This window comes from Petaurus breviceps, unplaced genomic scaffold (assembly GCF_028583685.1).
Source record: "Petaurus breviceps papuanus isolate PSGF00001 unplaced genomic scaffold, PetGlider_PUasm1.0 91133, whole genome shotgun sequence".
NCBI classification, from domain to species: domain Eukaryota; kingdom Metazoa; phylum Chordata; class Mammalia; order Diprotodontia; family Petauridae; genus Petaurus; species Petaurus breviceps.
The window spans coordinates 62,464,136-62,484,651 of NW_027187419.1; the positions used below are offsets into that span (position 1 = coordinate 62,464,136).

Sequence of the window (20,516 nt, forward strand, 5' to 3'; positions counted from 1 at the left end):
GTTTAAAAATGTTCAATTCAGTTTTAAAACAAATATTCGCTCAGTAAACAAAATACTAAAACTTCTTATTTACATAAAAATATGCTACTTGTATATTTTTGTTGCTATTTCAATTCCAGTTGAACTGGGATCAATGGAAGTGAGAGAAAAATACAGGAGAAGGAAGAAAAGGTAAAGAAAAGAAGAAGAAGAAATAAAGAGGAAAGAGCATAGGTTCTTAGGTATCACTTAAATTGGGAGATAAGCACCTTGCCACAAACTTCTGTGCACTTGGGTTTGAAATTGGCAACTATGATCTTTGACCCTGAAAAGTTAGTTAACACATAATTTAAAGGGTAAATGATGAATGAGACAACCAAACTGTGTAGAATTACTTTGTAGTTGGAATGTTTTTTTTGTATCCAAATTTTCTTTTGTATCTATTTTCTATTTTTAATCTATTTATCTATTTTTCCTAATCACTTTAAAAAATCTGCCAAAATTTCATAAGACTTAGCATTGTGTTTTCAAGTAGCTCATTTTTTCCACCAAAACTTAATTCTTTCTGTCTGTTAATATATAAATTGTTTCACATGAGCTGTTTTAATGTTTTAAAGTGAATTATGTGATTAAAATAAATTGATTGAGAGTGTTTAATGTTAACACCTATTCCTTGGGATGTTTATATTTCTTCATTTAGAGATTACACCTTGATTCGAATTGTAATGTCTTATATTTAAAAGCAATCTTCATTATTTTTTTTTTCACCTCTTAGGTATTTCCAAACTATCATATTTACCCTCCAACTGCACCTCATGTTGCATATATGCAACCAAAAGCAAATGCACCTTCCTTCTTCATGGCTGATGAACTCCGACAGGTATGCTTTTGTAGTTGAGAATAGATATTCTTAAAATTACTACTGCACCTTGGAGAAGAAAGAACCAGATGTAAGAAATAGTGTAATGTTCTAGAAGCATTGAAGTAGTGTCTCAAATTACAGTAACTATTTAATCAAATCTTATAGTAGTAAGATACAAATTAAACTAAAAAATTACACATTTTAACTTCTTATGGAAATACAGTTGAGAACCTCTGTGTATAATGAACCCCTTGATGTAATACCCTGTATATTCTAATTCACACTATTCTTAGGTATGATTTTATAAACTATAGTAAATAATTTTAGCCCAATGGCATTATTCAGTGCTAATTTGAATAATGTGACCACTTCAGGGGATTGATTGTTTGTACTATTGGGGACCTAGTAAGGAAATTTATTGATAGAGGGAAATAAAGATGTTTTTGAGTTTCAGTGTAAAACATATAGTAGCCTATTTAAATGATTTACCTCTTAAGGGTGGCAGATTAAAAGTATTTTTAGATTCTCAATTAATAATTCAAATTAAGGTGAACCTAATCTTGCTGCTACTTTGGTAGATGAAGAGTAAGTATTTTTTGGCTAATACGTATACATATAATGTTTATGTTAAGTATTGTAAGTATCCGAACTTACAAACAAAAATTAATTGTTTTACAAATAGAGCAACACAACTTTTTTGAGATAGGTTTTTACATAAAAATATCATGCTTAAACTTGGATTTACATTCAACTTCCATGGGAATGTGCTTTAGTGGAATATAGTGCCCCAATTGGAATTAAAGGAGTTCAGAGGCTATTTAGTCCAACACCCCTCATTTCACAGATAAGAAAACTCTGACGGACTTTTTTATTTCTCACATATATACACAAGAGAATTCTATTGAACAGCTCAGGAGGACTGGCATTCTATTCCCAGCTGGATTTCATGACTGAGGAAATAGCCTCTCTGAGTCCATATAAAATGAGGTGGTTGGCTTAGGTGATCTTTAAGACCCTTCCTAGAGCTAAATCCTACTGTTTATAAATTATTCTGGTAATTCCTACAGTACAGAAGTTGAAAGCTGCTATTTAGGACTTTTCTAAACTCCCAATAAGAAATAGAAAACAAATGTTTTTATCTACCTTATGTTAGTCTACAAAGCAGTAAATGTTAAAGATGAACTGCTGTATTGTTTCTGGGATTATATATGTCGAATTTTATAGAGCTGTGTTAATTTCAGATTAGATTTTAACCATACAGAATAAAAAAAAATCTTTTAGATTATTGAACCCATAACTCAACTCAGTCTTAGTGCAGGCCTGTCTGATTACAGAATCTAGATCTGTACCTCTTCATAAGTATTATATTTCATGAACAATGTACATAACTGGGAAACTGAATATCTGTTTTCTTCTGTTATAAAATAGGAAAATGAGGTTCCAGTAGTCATGTTCTGTGTTGTAAGAGTTCCTATATTTTTTCCTTTAGGAGCTGATCAACAGGCATTTAATAACAATGGCTCAAATTGATCAAGCAGATATCCCAGGTAAAAAAGCAAATTAACTTAAGAGAGGAAAGAAAGAGGAGAAAATATGAGATGGAGTATTTTTTTTTCTTTCGAGTCCAAACCTGTGACTTCATCAGTGTTCAAGGAGCTATCTCTACCTATCCATATTGAAAATACTTCTAATAAGTTTTTTTTTTTTTAAAGAAATTTGCCTAGGACTCTCAGGTTAAGTGAGTCACCCATAGTCTTGTATCTAGCATGTGTCTGAGACAGGACTTAAACCCATTTCTTCCTGATTTTTTTTTTTTTTAAGCAATCGGGGTTAAGTAACTTGCTCAAGGTTACACGGCCAGTTATTTCTGGGTGTAGTGCTGAATATCTGAGCCCGGATTTGATCCAGGTCATCCTGACACTGGAGCCAGTGAGCCACCTGGCTGTCCCCAAGCAATTGGGGTTAAGTAACTTGCTCAAGGTTACACAGCCAGGTGTTTCTGGGTGGGTGCTAAGTGTCTGAGCCTGGGATTCGATCTCCAGGACATCCCAACACTGGAGCCGGTGCTCTTACTCGCTGTGCTACCTGGCCGCCCCTCATTTCTTCCTGATTCTAAGGCAAGCTCTCTATCATAATCACATTGCCTTTCTTTGTGTATTATATTTACTATAATTGCATTATATGCTTATGATTGCTTGTATAATACAATATAATTTTTTATAGTGTTAAAGCAATTTAAATGATTTGGTTTAGTATTGTCTTGCTTTTCCTTTTTTTTTTTTAATTTAAAATGCAGTTTGTCTATAGATGAGTCAGATTTGGATTGTGTGGCTAAAAAGAGCTTATTTGCAAAAGATCTGCAGGGTTCAGTGGGCAGCATACTCAGCATGAGTCAGTAATGTTATATGGCAGTTAAAAAAGTGAACAGATTTTAGGTGGAATCCAGAAAATCAGTATCCAGAATGAAGGAAATGATAGCCTCTCTCTACCTTGTCCTTGTTTCAGAGAGCATACCTGACACATTCAGTTATGGGTATAATATTTTAAGAAATATTTTGGTAAAATGGACAGTGTGGATATTGGAGGGCTTCAGGTTTATGCCTCATGATAAGTGGTTGAAGGAATTTGGGGTTTTTAGCCTGAAGAAGAGAAGATATAAAGGAAGGACAAGGAAGACATTATATATATACACATGGAGCAGCACATAATTGTATTTGTGGAAGAGAGCATAGGCTTGGTCTGCTTAACTTCTGGTAGCAGAAAAAAGAACAATGCATGCAAGTTAGAAAGAGGTAAATTTAGGTTTGATGTCAGAAAAAAACTCCTCAGTGGAATTTGCTGTCTAGAAGTTGATAGTTTTCCACCTGCTAGAAATCTGCAAGCAAAAGTTGGACAGCTCCTGGTCATGTAAGACATATATGGTTTAGAGGACATTCTTGTGGGTTAGCCTTTTAGGAATGAGTGAATTGTTATAGAAATTGCTAATTTCCTAATTCTTTGATTGGCATTATTTAGAATTATTTTATATGCTTTATGTGGAAGTTGATATGGAACTATGTCAAATAATTTTGTCAAGTAAATGTACTTATAAGTTATTTCTACAGTCATTTTTAAAGATCATCCTGGGAATAAAGATTTCAATCTCAAACTAAATCATTACCTTCCCATCAGATGATGGGGAAAGTAGCCATTTGTATTATACTCAGGAAAGTGCACTTTTATGCTTTTTGTTTTCTGGTTGCTTAAATTGGAAAATCGAAAATTTCTTAGAGTGGACATTTAAGTTATGTATAGTAGATGAGACCACTTTGAACATATCCTCTATAAAACTTTTTAATGAGAATTCCTAATAGTATTTTATTCTACTTAATAATAACTAGGATTTACTTAGTGCTTTAAAGTTTGCAAAACACTTTTTATATATATAAAATCTCATTTCATTCTCAGAACAACCATGGGAGGCCAGTGCCTTATTATTCCCCTTTTACAGATGGAAAAACTGATGGGTCACAAAATTAGTGAGTGTCTGAGGCTGGAGTTGAGCTCAGGTCTTCCTGATTCTAAGTCCAGCACTCTCTGCCCTGTGCCACCCAGCTGACTACTTATTCAAAGGAATGATTACATGTAAAGAGTCAAAAATTTTCAAACTTTAGTTTTGTGATTTTATTTTTTGAAACAGTTATAAACATTTTTCCATGATTATGAAGTAGTGTGATATAGTTGATAAGAGTATTGCCTAGGGAGTTAGGAAGACATGGATTCAAGTCCTCCCTAAGTTAGCTCTTTAGACAGCACTTTAGACAACTCTCTTAAGAAGTTAGGGACAGGGGCAGCTAGGTGGCGCAGTCAATAGAGCACCAGCCCTGAAGTCAGGAGGACCTGAGTTCAAATCCAGCCTCAGACACTTAATAGCCATGTGACCTTGGGCAAGTCACTTAACCCCAACTGCCCTCCAAAAAGCCCCCCCCCCCCCCCCCCCAAAAAAAAATAGAAGAAGAAGACGTTAAGGACAGGCTGTAAATCTTCAGCTGTAGTGGGTGTTTTCCATACTGAAGAAATCTCATGTTTGAACAATAAATCTGACTTAAATGACTGCTTTCTTTTTTTATGATATGGGCATATTCTACTCCTTTGTTTAAGCAATTTTATTTTGCATAAAATAAAAAATGTTTCTTTAAAGTATGATATTGTCTGTTTCAGTTTTGCTGTTATTTTTTCAAAAGCAAAATTGCAAATATTCTGATATTTCTTTTTCCTTGTACTTAATTGAGTTATAGTATGTAACCAAGATGAGAGATTCATGCTAGCTTAAAAGCATGAGGCTTAACTGTATTTTGGAGACTTTATGGTATGGGTTTCATAATGCTAAATTATTTTAAGACAGAATGAGACAATTTTATTTATAAAACCATTTCTGAATATATTCTGTCAGTTATAATACAAAAGGTATTTTTGGACACTTGATTTTCAGTATCTTTCATGTCTTCTTTACTACTATTCAATCTTTACAAGTGCTCAGAGTCTAAAGTTATTTCCTATAAATTGCTGTAGCGGTTCCTGCAGAAGTCGACAGCTACCATAGCCTTTTCCCTTTAGAACCACTGCCACCACCCAACCGGATACAGAAATCAAGTAATTTTGGGTATATCACATCATGCTACAAAGCTGTAAACAGCAAAGATGATCTGCCATATTGCCTTCGAAGGATACATGGTAATCAAGATAATTTTTCTTTGCTTAAACATTAATGTACCTACGTTGATTTAAACAATTCTAAATGTGTTGATTGATTTAAGTTTAAAGAATAGTAATGAAACAAGTTAGCCTAACTTGAAAATAAATGTCTCACAATTTATTTTTCAGTTTATAAATCAAGATACTTTTGTTAGGCTGTGATGTGAAAATTCCACTATCTGAATGGATGACTATGAAGACAAATAATATAATTTTATTTTTCTTTTGACAGGTTTTCGACTTGTTAATACAAAATGTATGGTATTAGTTGATATGTGGAAAAAAATTCAGCACTCAAATATTGTAACATTGCGTGAAGTATTTACCACTAAAGCATTTGGAGAGCATTGTGAGTAACTTGTAATTACATTTCTGGCTTCATTGGCTACTGGAACAAATTTTAAGTAACAAGTTGCATGTTTGTTTTTTTTATTTTAAGCCCTTGTGTTTGCATATGATTTCCATGCTGGGGGAGAAACTATGACGAGCAGACACTTTAATGACCCTAGTGCTGATGCCTATTTCACAAAGAGAAAGTGGGGTAAGAAAAAGATAAACATGCTTTATTTTAAGAACTACTTAATGCTTCCTGGAAGAGGTGCTATATTTGTTTATTAGATGTGGCTAAATACAACCCTTAATCTTTCATCTTTGGATACTTTTTCATTTGAATAAAGAGTAGTTCAAAGAAATAAGAATTAGACAACAGATACTAATTTAATTTTCTATGACATGCATTTGTGGGCTTAGAGAATAGATGAAGAAGTGGAAGGAAGATAAATTGCAAGTTATTAAGAATCAAAGTAGATAAGAACAGTGTGCTAAATGTCTTTTTAAAGATAAAAGTCAGTGTTGTATGTCATGCTTCAAAATAAATACTAAGAAGAGTCCTGAAGAAAAGTGTAATTTAAGTATAGACCCATTCATTTTTTGTTCCTTTGAGCCAGTTGTGTGTAAAAAACATGGAGAAATAAAATCACATTTTAATCTCTTGTTGTTTTAGTCTTTTTTTTTTTAGTTGTTTCTAAGTCATGACCCCTTTTGGGGTTTTATTGACAAAGATACTGGAGTGGTTTGCCATTTCTTTCTCCAGCTCATTTTAGAGGAACTGAAGCAATCAGGGTTAAGTGACTTGCCCAGGGTCACATAGCTAGTGTCTGAGACCAGATTTAACTCATGTTTTCCCAACTCCAGGCCCAGTGTTCTATCCACTGTGCCACTTAGCTGCACCATTTTGATCTCATGTTGACATAAAATTTGAGGGAAATAGTTTTATTTTTCCTGTGAAGAGAATCTTTTTATTTCATTATAGGTAGAAGATGCAGAATTGATGTCAGTTGAGGTTCTCAGGAAAGGTATTTCTTCTACAGAGAGTTCTTCATTTGGTTCAACTTTCTGGTAGGAAGATGGTAGGTCTGTTTAGATCAACGCCTGGGAAAAATACTATTCTGAAAGTGAGCATTTCTTTTAGTAGTGGGAGTGAATGAATATAGATGCATGAGAAATATAAAGTGCTTTTATGTAATAGATATTCACCCTATTGAGTCTCTGAGTTTCTACTCTGGCTATCTTATTTTCTGATTCTTTGGCTAGTGAAGGGTTTGAGGTATTTTTGTTCCTTTATCAAATCTTTGTGTGATGAGACCTCTTCCACTGTTGTGGTTTTTTAAAGATTAAATTCACAGTCTAGTAAAAGATTTCATGGCTGTGGTCTTATGAAGACTGTTTTCAGGTTATAGAGCCATCTACTCAGGGAAACAGCAAAACAAAAACTAAAGAACTTTTTAATCCTTTTTTTGCTTGTTATTTTACTCTCTGATTTCTGACAGTTAAAACAAGAAATTTGTGGTTACACGGCTGTTTCACATAAAATTCTCAGTCACAAAGTGTGGTCAGTTGTATAGTTTTCCATTTTGCTATGTCATTTACAAGCACATAGAATTTTGTTGAAAGGGATGTGGTATAGGTACAGCTTTTCCTTGACAGATGAATATAGTTGTTAAGAACTTGGGTTATTTTAGTAATGAACACCTGTGAAATGACTGTTAACTTCTTTAATTTATAGATTTCTTCTGGAACTTCTGTATTTACTGTTATTGGTATGTTGAGCATGTTAAATATGACAAATATAACATTTTTTCCAGGCATCACCTATTCATTTATATCATAAATATGACAATTTTTCTGATTATTAAAATGCTGCTTTAGTAATAGTAGCAATACACTTAAACTGAAAGCATCATTTATAAAAGTGGTATCAAATTGAATCAAATTCTTTGCATGTACAGTTGTAAGGCAAAACATTTTCTTGTGTTAGTATTTCCAAACTCTTTTGGCAAAGAATCCTTTTTTGTACTAAATCTAGGTGACACAAACATTTGGACAATTAGATGAACCTACAGTATGGGATAGATTTGATATCATGACTAATTTTTTAAAATTCAGTGTCATCAGGTTAAAACATAAATTTCTTTGCCTGAATTTGAGACTTTACTCTCTTAATGACCAAAACCTTAAAACATTAAAGAAAGTTGTGAGCTTCTTCCTGAGTGAAATGGTACATATGCATTGAGGAGCTCTGTTAGGCCAATTGTCCATTTTCTTAACTTGACTATTTAAAAATTGATGACACACTGTACTAGTTGTAAGATGATTAGAAATTGTGCTCAGAGATATGAATTATTTTCTTAGGATGCAACCTACCATCTCTTTGTAAGAATGTTGTACTGTATACTTTACAAAGAAAAGATCAGATGTGAATTTTATGTATTTCTAAATTACTCTAAAAAGAGTTCAAGTACTGACAGGGACAGTTTACTCTTGGCAGACGCTAATATGATTTTCATTCTATTTAGTGTTTTAACGAGCTTTTGTTGTTGGAAAATACAATGAATCCTAAACTTAGGAGGAGTTCTGTTACTTGAAAAATAATTGTGGCACAGTAGCTCCTTTGAGATGATTTCTCTACTTCTTCCTCAACTATAAGCAGAGATGGTTATAATTTGAATCTTATCTCCTGCAGTTTTTCTGTTTCCATGTTCATGTATATTAAAATTCCTGTATCTGATAATTTTTATTATTCTATCTGTCTTCTTACAACTCCTTGCCATGTTGCCCTTCCTCATTGTGACTTTACAGTTCCTCCACTTTTTCCCAAGGTTTTTCCCTACACTGGCTACCTTGTCTTCCCTTCTTTCCCTGTTTTGACTTTTGTTGAACCTGATGTCAGGCAAGTGTGGACTCTTTAAATAAAAGAAACTATAGTTCTTGTTTTTAGAGTATATAGATTTTTCCCTAATGTGGAAATTTGGGTTTTTTTAAATCGCTTTTGTTATATACAGATATCATCTTAATAGAGTCCATCTTTTGAATTATAGTTTTGTAATTTTCATTTTCTGTGTTTTTAAAAATTCTTTTAAAACCTTAAGTCCCTATATTGTGCAGAACTCTATGCTAGAGTGTGTATGTTGTGCTTTTATTTTTCTCTTTCTTATTTTGGGAGGTATTTTTTAAAATCTTATGGTTGAAATTAAAGCTTTATGACCTAATGAATGACAGAGAGAAAAGAGTATGTGTGTATAAATTTTTATTTTGGGTTTTGGTTTGTTTTTTTGTTTTTTGCTTTATAGGTCAGCATGATGGACCATTACCAAGACAGCATGCTGGGTTATTGCCAGAGTCTCTTATTTGGGCATATGTTGTCCAACTCAGCTCTGCTTTGAGAACTATTCATACAGCAGGATTGGCGTGTCGAGTTATGGACCCAACAAAGATTCTGATAACTGGCAAAACAAGGTATTCACATAGTTCTTTTTGCTTTGTTATTTTCTATTCAGTTACCAGTATTTGAGTTATTATTATATATTGAGTATTAGTGATAGTTAAACAATTAGTAGTTTATATTTTAATCCTCCTTTTTGTATATCCTGTTCATATATTTATTGTGGTTTTGAATAAATTCTTCTAAATTTGATGTGTGCTTGAAAAATTTTATCGGCAAAAGGTCACAAAATTATGAAAAATAATTCTTAATATCATCTAAAAAGTACATAGTAACCTTCTTTATAAAACCCAAGAGCTTGTCATTCAGGTGAAGAGAGGACTGTGGGAGGAGTAAAGGACCCTAACACCCTCACTACATGAATACTGTGTTTTTATCACATTTTTGCATCATGTGATTGTTCCAGGGGGCATAGTTTAACCCAGATAATATCTGAATCCTCTGGTAGTGAGATTTGCCATTATTTGAGAAAAATAAGAATTTTATTACAGATAGTTCAAGAAGAAATATATTTCCTATCATATATAGAGAATTAATTTCTATCTCTCTTCCCTAATTCTTTGGTTCCTAAAGGTTGCGAGTAAATTGTGCTGGCATTTTTGATGTTCTAACATTTGATAACAGTCAGAATAATCCATTGGCACTAATGGCTCAATTCCAGGTAAGTTTAATGCTGATTTGGTCTTTACCATTTTATGTTAGGTGTATTTGATTTTCTTATTTTTAAAAAATTAAGTAATATTTAATTTCAGAACTCTGTTTTGCTTTTGCAAACTTTCTGACTAACTCTAATTTGAGGCTGTAAAACTTGTTGTGAGGCTTCCAGAGTGGACCTTGGGAGTATTCAGAATTTAATGGGAATGCCAGCCAAGGCCCCTTTAGATTCAACAAACATCACATGCTTTTTGTATATAGAGCATTATGCTGAGCATTGTTTGAGATACAGAATTTAGGTAAGATGGTTTGGATCTGGCCTTTGTGTTGTCTACAGTCTAATATAGGCACATACCATATAGTATTTTCATTTAATTTACTCCAGTTAAAAATAGAAATAATTTTTTTTTGTTTGTTAAGGCTATTAACTCAAATATATGTAAACACAAAATGATCAGTCAGATGCATTTGTTCTACGATTCATGTCCCATTCCCATTCCTTATTTCCTCCAAGAAGTCCTTTTGAATTCACTTTAATAAAATACAGCATTCTGTGTCACTGACACTTCTCTCTTCTGTCTCTTACCTTCATCTTGATGATTGTTTTCTTTCCTAACTATAATTAAATTTAAAGTATGCATAATAGGAAGTCAAATTAATTTTATATTTTGAGAGTATTTATTGAGGAACTAACCTGTTTAAAGAAACCTGAGTTCTTACAAGTAGAATTTTTTTCTAGTGGTTTTTTTTTTTGGACATTCTTTTTTAAAATTTTGAGTTCCAAATCCTCTCTTTCTAGCCCCTTCTCCATACATTGAAAAGACAAACAATATGAATGTAAAATGTTTTATGTAACTAAAGTCTGGAACTCATTTCTTGAATATGATTTGATTTGTACATTATTGATTTTTAAAGGGTTAATTTTAATCTGTTAATGACTGTCCATATCAACCAATATTCTTTTGACTTTGGACATTTAGCTTTTAAAAATAATTTCCTAATTAAAAAATGTGAAAGGATAAACATGCCATTTTTTGAGAGAGGATAGGAGACTAGTGATTTTCTTATTGGAAGAATATCCTTTCAAGGTATAGTTGTATGGCAGTTTAAAGCAAATTTGTTATTTTCCACAACGTTTGATATTGCAATACTTTTACGATATATTAATAAATTTAAGTGCCCATTCATATAAGACATAGTTAAGCTCTTTCTAAGGTACAAGATTTTCAGTTTACAAGTTTATTTTTATTTCTTTAAGTAAAAATTAACTGATTTAGTTGGAAACAACTTTGATAGCAGAATATATTGACACGTAAAGAACAATGAAAAATAATCATCCTCTTTTCAATTGTGATAAAGTGTTTAGATGAAAAAAAAAACTGAAACTTGATTTCAATTTTGCTTTCCTTTTATACCTCTTAAGAACATAAAAAAAGGAAAGGAAATAGCCAGAGGCAGAGTGTTTGTTAGAGTGAGTGTGTGTGTGTGTGTGTGTGTGTGTGTGTGTGTTTGTTTCCGAACCAGAATTTTCTGATTGAATCAAAGGAAATAAAGACATGTTCTGAATTAAAAAGAGCTGACATGTTGCTGTGTACACATCCATGGCAGTTTATTACTGATTCCTCTTCTCTCCAACCGTCACATCTCTCATATATCCCCAACCATCAAGCTACTGAACTGCCTTTTTCCAGCAGTCATCTGGTGGGCAGTGCAGGGAACAGTCAGTCTTTATTTCTTTTTTCCAGAATGTCCTTCTTTCTTCAATATGAATTCTTCTTCCTGCCTTCAGTCATACTTTTTTCATTCTGTGTATGAGTCAAAAAGTGATCCCAATCCTTAGTCCAGTGGTTTCAGTATCAAGAAAAAATCAAGTCAGAAATTTTGTATTAGCTAGACATTGCAAAAACTGGTGGCATCAGCTTCTAAAGGTTCTTTAATGTGTACAGAAATCACTACTGATAATTTTATAGATTTTTGCTCAAGTACCAGCTTGAGTAAAGGAAAGAATTCAGAAGGAATTCAGGAGGAATGCTAAGTACTTTTTCATTTAATTTCATTATTTTTATCTTATTCACATGTCAGTAGAGATATGATATTCCATAACTTTAAAAATAGAAGCATATGGTATTTCAGATATAATATGGGATAAACAAATAGACTTTGGTGGCTAACTGTATTTGAGTTCTGGTGTTTTAGTCTAAAATTTAAAAAAAGAACCTTTTTTTTAAAGGTAAATGTGTTCTGAGTTCCTGATATCTCCATTTCAAACTCACTTTTGTAATCCATAAAACCAAACAAGTCTTGATTTGTAAGTTGGAAATATAATAGTACTAATAGTCTTTTCCTCACCTCCTAACTCACTGCTCCAGCATTATTGCCCACTTAGTGAATATTGACAAGTAATATTACGAGATGGGTTTCTTTGGTTTGGGTGTTGTTTTTGGTGTGTCCAGTTAGCTAACCTTTTACTTTCTATTTGTTTCTTGAATAATAAAAGATTTTGCATTATATTTTGTGTGTGTGTGTGTGTGTGTGAGAGAGAGACAGAGAGAGAGCGCTAGCAAGCTAGCTATATGTGTGTTTCCTTACAACTTATGACATGAACAGATAGGAAAGAAATAGTAACAGAAGTGGGGTGTGATTGACAGAGAAGAGGGTACATGAGAAAAGGAGTGCATTGTTTCTTCCAGTCTATTTTTCATAGTCTGTTTCAGACACGTGAATAGAGACTGAATTACAGTAAAATGGACATAAGTAGAGCCATAGATAGAATCAGAGAAAGAAATCAAGAATTGAAAACCAGGAAGAAACTGAAAATGAGTTTGGGGGGAAACCTCCAGAATGCAACAAATGGGGGGAAAACAGATGGAGGTAAGAAGCAAAATAACAAATGGAAAATATTTAGTTGGGAAATGGTTTTTTTTTTTTAAAAAGGAAAGCTTTTGAGATATTGTAATGTTAACTATATTATTTTAAAATTTAGCAGTGAGATGGTAAACCTTTTTGAGATGATAAATTTCAGTCCTGGATTGGGATTTCCCAGAGTCAGCCTAAACAACTTTTTAAAAATGAAATTTTCTACCTTGAGTCAAATACAGGGAGATGGTAGAAAAACTGCACTGAAATTAGATATCCACTTACTTTTAAACCTGTTTATTCTACTCATTGCCATGGTCCTTACCTGCCAGTCTAATATCAAGATATGAAGAAGAGACCAAGAATATAGATAGGAGTGCTCATGGGAGCAGTAGCAGAGGGTGAAGCTGTGTCTTGGATATTTAGGGTGTGCTCGGGGTGAGGAAGAAATGGAGTGGGTAGGTACATATTAGCCAGACACTTGTCTTTAAATTACTAGTAAGTAACCTTAATTTGCATGATGCGTACATTTGAATTTAAATGTCTGCATCAATGAATACATCAGAATTTAATGAAATTACATATAACCTGTTCTCTGTTATATACATTTTCTGGGCTTTTACTATGAAATCGGATAACTTAGAATTGTTTTTCCTCTTAGTTCAATATCCCAAAATCTAAGTGACCCAGGAGACATTTTTCTTTCCCTACTTGTGGCACTGTCTACATAGTAGTGTACCCCAGATGTCAGTATCAGGAGCAAGAGTCTTTTCATAAAGTCATAGATTTAGAGCTAGAAGAGACCTTACAGGCCATCACATTCAGCCTTCTCATTTAATCAGTGAAGAAACCGCGGCTGAGAGAGTTTTAGTCACTTGCCAAGGGTCACACAGCTAGTAGTATTTGAGTGCCTGAGGGAAAATGTTGAGCTGAGGTCTTTCTGACTCCACTCAGTGCTTCATCCACTGAGCCACCTAACTGCCCAGAAAATGTTTTCTCTCCTTTCTTCTTCTTTTCCCCCTGCTCTCCCTCCCTTTTGCCCCCAGCCCAACCCAGGCTCCCAAAGTTGTGCCATTAAGCAAAAATCTTACACCTGACCAGAATCACTCATATATATATATATATATATTTATATATAATTGCACACATTCCCTAAGTTGGTTTATGTCTGGTGACACTTCACTTCCCTCCCCTTGCTAGGCTACTGATACCACTTATCATGAAGGTAAATCTTTACCTTCAAAATATTCCATCCCCACTGTTAATCTAATCTATATAATCTATTTAAAGAATAGTATTTTTTCTTTTATAAAACTGGGGGAAATCCCATGTTAGTATACTATTTTTTTATTACTTAAATTGACTTGTTTTTAACCTTAGGGTGTCTCATTGAGTATATCATGATGCAAGTTGTGGCATATGGTGTCAGAATTTCTTTTAGATAATATCTTGATGTCACTAATCTGATTTTTATATATAGTGTGATTGCATAATTATGTCTGCCAGTAGTCATCCATTCATTAGGTGAATCTTTAGCTTCATAGTTAGGCGACAGAAAGAGAGGCAGCATGGTTTGTAATGAACAGAGACCTGGTCAGGAACCCTTAGGTTCAAGTCCCATTTCTGACAGAGACTGGAAATAAGTTCCTGGATAAGTCACTTAACCTCTCATGTCCTAGAAAGCTTTCTGAAAACGTAAATCTCAGATTTAGGGGAGATGCCAGTATGCATTGGTAAAGGGGAGTTCCTTATAGCAGTGAAATCCCTTTAGTTTGGATTATGAATCATCTTACGTCATAGGATGAACCAAATTATCTGATGGGGCATATTCTACTTCTCCATTGCATTCTCCTTAGTTGCCTGTGAATTAGATTTGCTTGGAGTGAGCACTCTGTTTCCTTTAAGATGTGAGGTGATCATCCCCAAATCACTTCCTACTACAAACATCCTCTTAAATTAAATATCTGGAGCGTTGGAGAGAAAAGATAATCTTGTAAAGAGAAACTAGCATTGTTACAGGACTTCAGACCTGCAAAGGAATACCTAAAGCAGTTTGTTCTTTAGAAATGAAGATAGGTGGGATATCAGTGAGTTTTGCAGAATCCTAATTGGTGGACAGATCAGACTCTAAACTGACAGTGCCAGCATCATGTTCTTCAGTGGGACCTTCTTTTCAGACAAGTGAACAAATCCCCTAGATTTAGTAGAGCTGTATAAAATTTCATATTTCAAATCATGGTAATCATGTGTAGCAAGTTATAGCTACTTGTGAATCAGTTTCTAATAGGAAAATTTCAGCTTTATGAAAATGAGCCTAAAGAAATCAGTAATTCAGCAGTTAACTTTGAATGCTCTTGACTTGCTTGATGTAAATGACTAAAGTGCCATTGCTCTTTCCTGGAAGGCAAAGTAATAATCAATGCATTAAACATCTATCTCTATGAGATTAAAGTTAAAAGTTATGTTCATTCTTTCATGTCAGCAAGCAGATCTGATGTCATTAGGAAAAGTTGTGTTGGCTTTGGCTTGCAACTCTTTGGCAGGAATTCAGCGGGAAAATTTGCAGAAAGCAATGGAACTGGTGACAATCAACTATTCCTCTGATCTGAAGAATCTGATTTTGTAAGTTTTAAATACAATGAGCTAAAAAGATTATCATAGACTCTATGGAATATGACCAAAATGTAGGCTTAAGAATTAATCCAGACATCTTTTCCATGTGTTGTTTTAATAGTGAAACTACCTATATGACTTACCCTTTAAAAATAAACTACAATTTATTTTTTTAGGAAAGCTGCATTCTAATTTATTCATCATTACTGCTAATTATATATTCTCCTTGGAATAAATGCAAAAACATGATCAAATTAGTTAATTAAAATCATGGAACTGTAAAAGCATATTGAGTTTTTTCTGAAATTATTACTGTTAGTCATATCAGACTGGTTTATTATAGGTAGATAATTTTTTATTATAGATATTTGCTCTAATTAATACCCCAATATATAGATATTAGATTTTTTTTTAATTTTTAAGTTCAATAGGTTTTCTGATAAGTTGGTCAAAAGGACAACTAGGCAGTCTCTAGGAAGATGCCCAGAATTCCTCTTTTTGATAGAAGCACATATAAGTGCTTATATGTCAGAAGAGGACAGACCAGTGGAGTGGTCTATGTCCATAGAGCATCAAGCCTTCAGAGGGCCTGTAAGATTACCCTGGCTAGTAGATTTGAATTTGATTTGATGAAGGTCTACTATGGCCCAAAGCCATCATATATTGTCTATTCCAGGTCCAAATTATCCAGGGGAATTGTGAAGGAGTGTGGCATCCTAGATCTTTATGTTATAAGACACTATAGCAGATATCAGAAAATCTGCATTAAACTAATAATAAGCCTTTTAAAATCTTCCCAAAGTAACTTGGAAATCCTAAAGTCCTTTAAGTGCTGGTAAGAACCTTCTAAGAGACTGTAGTTTCAGAGACGTGAACTTCCAAGTATTTAAGAACTCATATCTATATAGCTCTTTAAGGTTTCAGAATCACTTTTCCCACAACAACCCTGTGATGTAGGTTGTGTATATATTACCTCCAGTCTGCAGATGGGGAAACTGAGGCTATGGCATTAAACTTGGCCCAACTGACAGAATTCTATAGCCTTGGATGGGCCAGGGATCTTTCTGTAACCATTTTGTTAGGTGTGGACCACCAGGGGCTTCCCACATTGCACTACCATTGATAGCGCTGGTGTGCAAGAGAGGGAGGTTTACTTGGTGTCAGGTGTCTGACTGATTCTGTACTATTCAGGTATGATGATTTGTCCCTATCTTGTTTCAGTGTTAAATATTTTACCTTCACAAATTGTGATAGTAGTGATTCCTAAACAGTATTGTGACAGCCAGGGTGCTTATTAATAATGGTATGTCTTCAGTACACTGGTCTTAACTTTCTAAAGCTGTGACTCAGTTGATATAGGCGAATTAAAACTCAGTCTTTGGTTTTGAAAGTTGTCATTCAAAAGTAGTAGAAAAAAGCTTTTGTTTTCAATATAAGTTCATCACAGCTTTCTCATCAGGCATTATTTTGAGGAAGAGTGTGAGAAAGGAAAGAGTTTAAACCTGACCCTACCCAACCTCCCCTTCTTATTTCCATGACAGCAGGAAATTAAGAGGAAAGGTATGTTTTCTGCTTCTCCATTGGTTCTTAAAATTTTATAGGGGAAAGAAATATGACCATTTTAATTTAAGAAATAACTTCTTTTAGAAGATGAAATACTTTGTAAAATATGTTTACACTGGCATGATAACAACTATTTAATTGTGATATCTTTAAGTGACTCATCTTTATTGTTTATAGGTATTTGCTGACTGACCAAAACAGGCTACGAAGTGTAAATGATATCATGCCAATGATTGGTGCTCGATTCTATACTCAGTTGGATGCTGCTCAAATGAGAAATGATGTCATAGAAGAAGACCTAGCCAAGGTAAAGAAAGTAATCATCCACACATACATAAAATAACCACAAATGGCAAGCTGTTTTCTTTTCATAGAACAATTTGTAAATCGAAAGGTATGTTACACAAATATTTTAAAGTCTGTAGTTCTTCAAAGTACCTTTTAGCCAAAACTAAGCATATATTATTTAAAAATTTTTAATGCATTTTGAGCATTCTGTTTTCTCCACGATACTGTTGCTACCCCAGAATTCTGGAAAATAATCTGGAAGTTTAGTTACAATTCCACAAGAATTTCTTATGTGCAGAACATTGTGCTAATCCTGGGAAATGCATAGTTTAGAAAAGAAATAATCCTTGTCCTAGTAAAATTTGCAGTTTAATAGGAGGATGTGACATATACCTAACTTAAACTGAATTGCCGGGGAATTTGAGAGAAAAAGGTTATTGCCAACTAGAAGAAGCAGGAGGCGATTTTTAAATAGGTTTTAAAAGGTAGGTAGGGAATCATTATGGAAGGGAGCATTGAATCTGTTCAGCAAATGTCTATTAGGTGCCTCCTCATGACAGGAATCTGCACCAGGTATTGTAGGACAAGGAGAGACTGCTGTCATATTTAAAGAGAAGGACTGGAGAAAAGCTACAGAGGCATGAAGGTGGCAGCTTGACTGTGCTGTGGAATGTGTTGGAAAGGGAGTCTCACAGTCAATGATCACTAACTCCAATTTGATATTATCATGTATGTAGAATAGAGAATAAGGACAGGAAATCAATTGCAGGGAATGTAAAGGGAAGGAATGTACCATGATGCTGGCAAGTAGGTTTAAAAGCCAAAGGGAGGAATTTATATTTGGTTCATAGGGCAATAGAGTCATTGGGGTTTATTGAACTGGAGAGTTTAGACTTGGAAAATCACTTTAACAGTTGTATCAAGGATGGATTGGAGAGTCAAGACACTTGAGGCAGGAGACCAGTTTGGGGGCTCTTGTAGTAAGTAGTACATATAAGAGGTGATGAGGATATGAGCTACAGTGGTGGCTGTGTCAGAGAAAAGAGGAAGAATAAAAGAAATATTGTAGAAATATAAATGACAGGATTTGTTTACTCGTTGGTTATATAGACTGAATATAAATGAACTGTCAAATATAACTCAAGTTTATAAACCTGGGTGACTGGAAGGATGGTGAGAACCTTGGCAGTTTGGTAAGGGAGTGGGTTTCTCGGGAAAATAATACATTCAGTTTTTGATATCTAGTTTGAGATGCCTTTAAGACAGTCTAGTTTGAAATGTTTGTGAGGTGTTTAAGCTACATCATAATGGAAGCAGAGGGACCCTAGTAAAGAGTGGGAGCACATTAAAGTGTATGGTACGGCAGAGGCACTCCCTAAAGGTGGGAAATGTGGCATTGTACCCGATAACAGAGAGGGCTTGTTTGGATTGCAGAATGTGAGACAAGTCATAATGTCCTTTGAGGTTAGAGAGGGAATTTGGTTCCAGGTTAAAAAGAGTCAGTTATATTTTGTTCTAAAGACAGTAAGAAGCCACTGTGGTTGATAAGTCAGGGGTGCTGCGTGGTCAGATCTCTGCTTAAGGAAAATCAATCTGACAGCAGTGTGTAGGAGAGACCAAAGTGGTGAGGGATTTGAGGCCGGGAGACCAAGTAGGGCACTGTTGAAGCAATGTAGGTAAGAGATGATGAGGGCTTGAACAAATGTAGTAGCTGATTGAATGAAGGGAGAGAGTCAGAGATGTCATGGAGGAAGAAATGGCACTTGATTAGACAAATAAGGTGAGGGAGAGTGAGGAATCAAGAATAATGCTGAGGTCATAAACCTAGGTGACTGGCAAGATTGTGGTGCCTTTGACAGAGATAGGGAAGTGATCATGCATCTTCTTGCTTGAAGGCTTCCCAAGGACTCTTGCTTGAAGGCTTCCAAGGAATGTGACCCCACTGTCTCCCAATGCAGTCTGTCCTACTTTCAGATAGCAATAATTGTTAGAAGTTTTCCTCACAGCAAGTCAACATTTGCCTTTTCTCAATTTCTGCTCATTGCTCTGGGTTCTGCTCACTGGGGACAAACAGAACTATTTTCATCCCTCATTCATATGATCCCATCCTGGAAGATAGCCATCATGTTTCCTTTTGAGTCTTCTAGGCTAAACAACCCCATTTTCTTCACCTGATCCTCCTAAGACAGGAACTCAAGACCCATTACCCTCCTGGTTACTCTGCTCTGAACATTATATATCTTTATCTGGTCATATGGAATAGCCTTTTCATCCTGGTCACTTTCTCCTGGATGACTTATAATATGGACACTTCTACCCTAAAATGTGATGCCTAGAATAGTCTGTCCATAGCAGAGTACAACAGAAACATAATTTCCTTCACTCTGAATGCTATGTTAATGCCATCTCAAATAACATTAGTTTTTTGAATGCTACATACTGAGCTAGCCATCCACTAAAAGCTCCACGCCTGTGAAGGTAAGTGCTGCATTCTCCTTGTTTGGGTGGTCCCCCTGCCTGGAATCCTCTTCCCCCTCATCTCTAACTCTTGACCTTCTTGACTTGGCTTCCTTCAAGTCATAGCTAAGGTCCCACCCTCTACAGGAAGATTTTCCTGATCCCTCTTAATCTTAGTGCCTTCCCTGAATTGATTTTTTTCCTATTTATCCTGTTCGTACATAGTTTCCCTCATAAGATTGTGAGCTCCTTGGAATTAGGAGTTACTCTTTTTTCCTTTTTTTTTTTTTTTAAATATCTCCAGTGTCTAGCACAGTGCCTGTGTAATCACATAGTAAGTGATTAATAAAATGCTGGTTGACTCATCTGCCTTTAATTGGCAATTAGCACAAACATCCAACTATAAGTAAGTTCTATCTAATTAGATCACACCTTGCTCCTCCATTCCTATTGGGATCTAGATAACTCCTTCAACTTCACTGTTGATTTGTTTGCTGTTTATAATGGAGCATCCAAATAGAGATAGGCTTATAAATATTTGTAGATATGGGGGTCTGGATTTCAGGAAATGGAAGTCAAGGCCAAAGCCTTATGCTCAGTAGTGATAGCTTTCTGAAATAATGTGGGTGAATGAGAGTGACACAGGTGTTAGAATGTAGAAAAGGGATGAGTACAGAAAATCTAGGAACATCATCAGCATTAAGAGACTGGGAAGAAAATGAACTGGAA

General features: G+C 34.6%; 1 protein-coding gene across 2 annotated transcripts in view; it reads left to right on the forward strand.

Moving 5' to 3' along the window:
• Positions 1–20,516, forward strand: part of PAN3 (poly(A) specific ribonuclease subunit PAN3) — a 131,931-nt gene that overhangs the window by 102,438 nt on the left and 8,977 nt on the right. For both annotated transcript variants that reach the window (XM_069080686.1, XM_069080687.1), the window contains 9 exons: positions 755–859; positions 2,331–2,388; positions 5,393–5,554; positions 5,808–5,924; positions 6,015–6,116; positions 9,205–9,370; positions 9,930–10,017; positions 15,349–15,488; positions 17,220–17,349. In XM_069080686.1, coding sequence (XP_068936787.1) covers positions 755–859; positions 2,331–2,388; positions 5,393–5,554; positions 5,808–5,924; positions 6,015–6,116; positions 9,205–9,370; positions 9,930–10,017; positions 15,349–15,488; positions 17,220–17,349 — 1,068 coding nt within the window. The remainder of the gene's footprint in view (positions 1–754; positions 860–2,330; positions 2,389–5,392; positions 5,555–5,807; positions 5,925–6,014; positions 6,117–9,204; positions 9,371–9,929; positions 10,018–15,348; positions 15,489–17,219; positions 17,350–20,516) is intronic.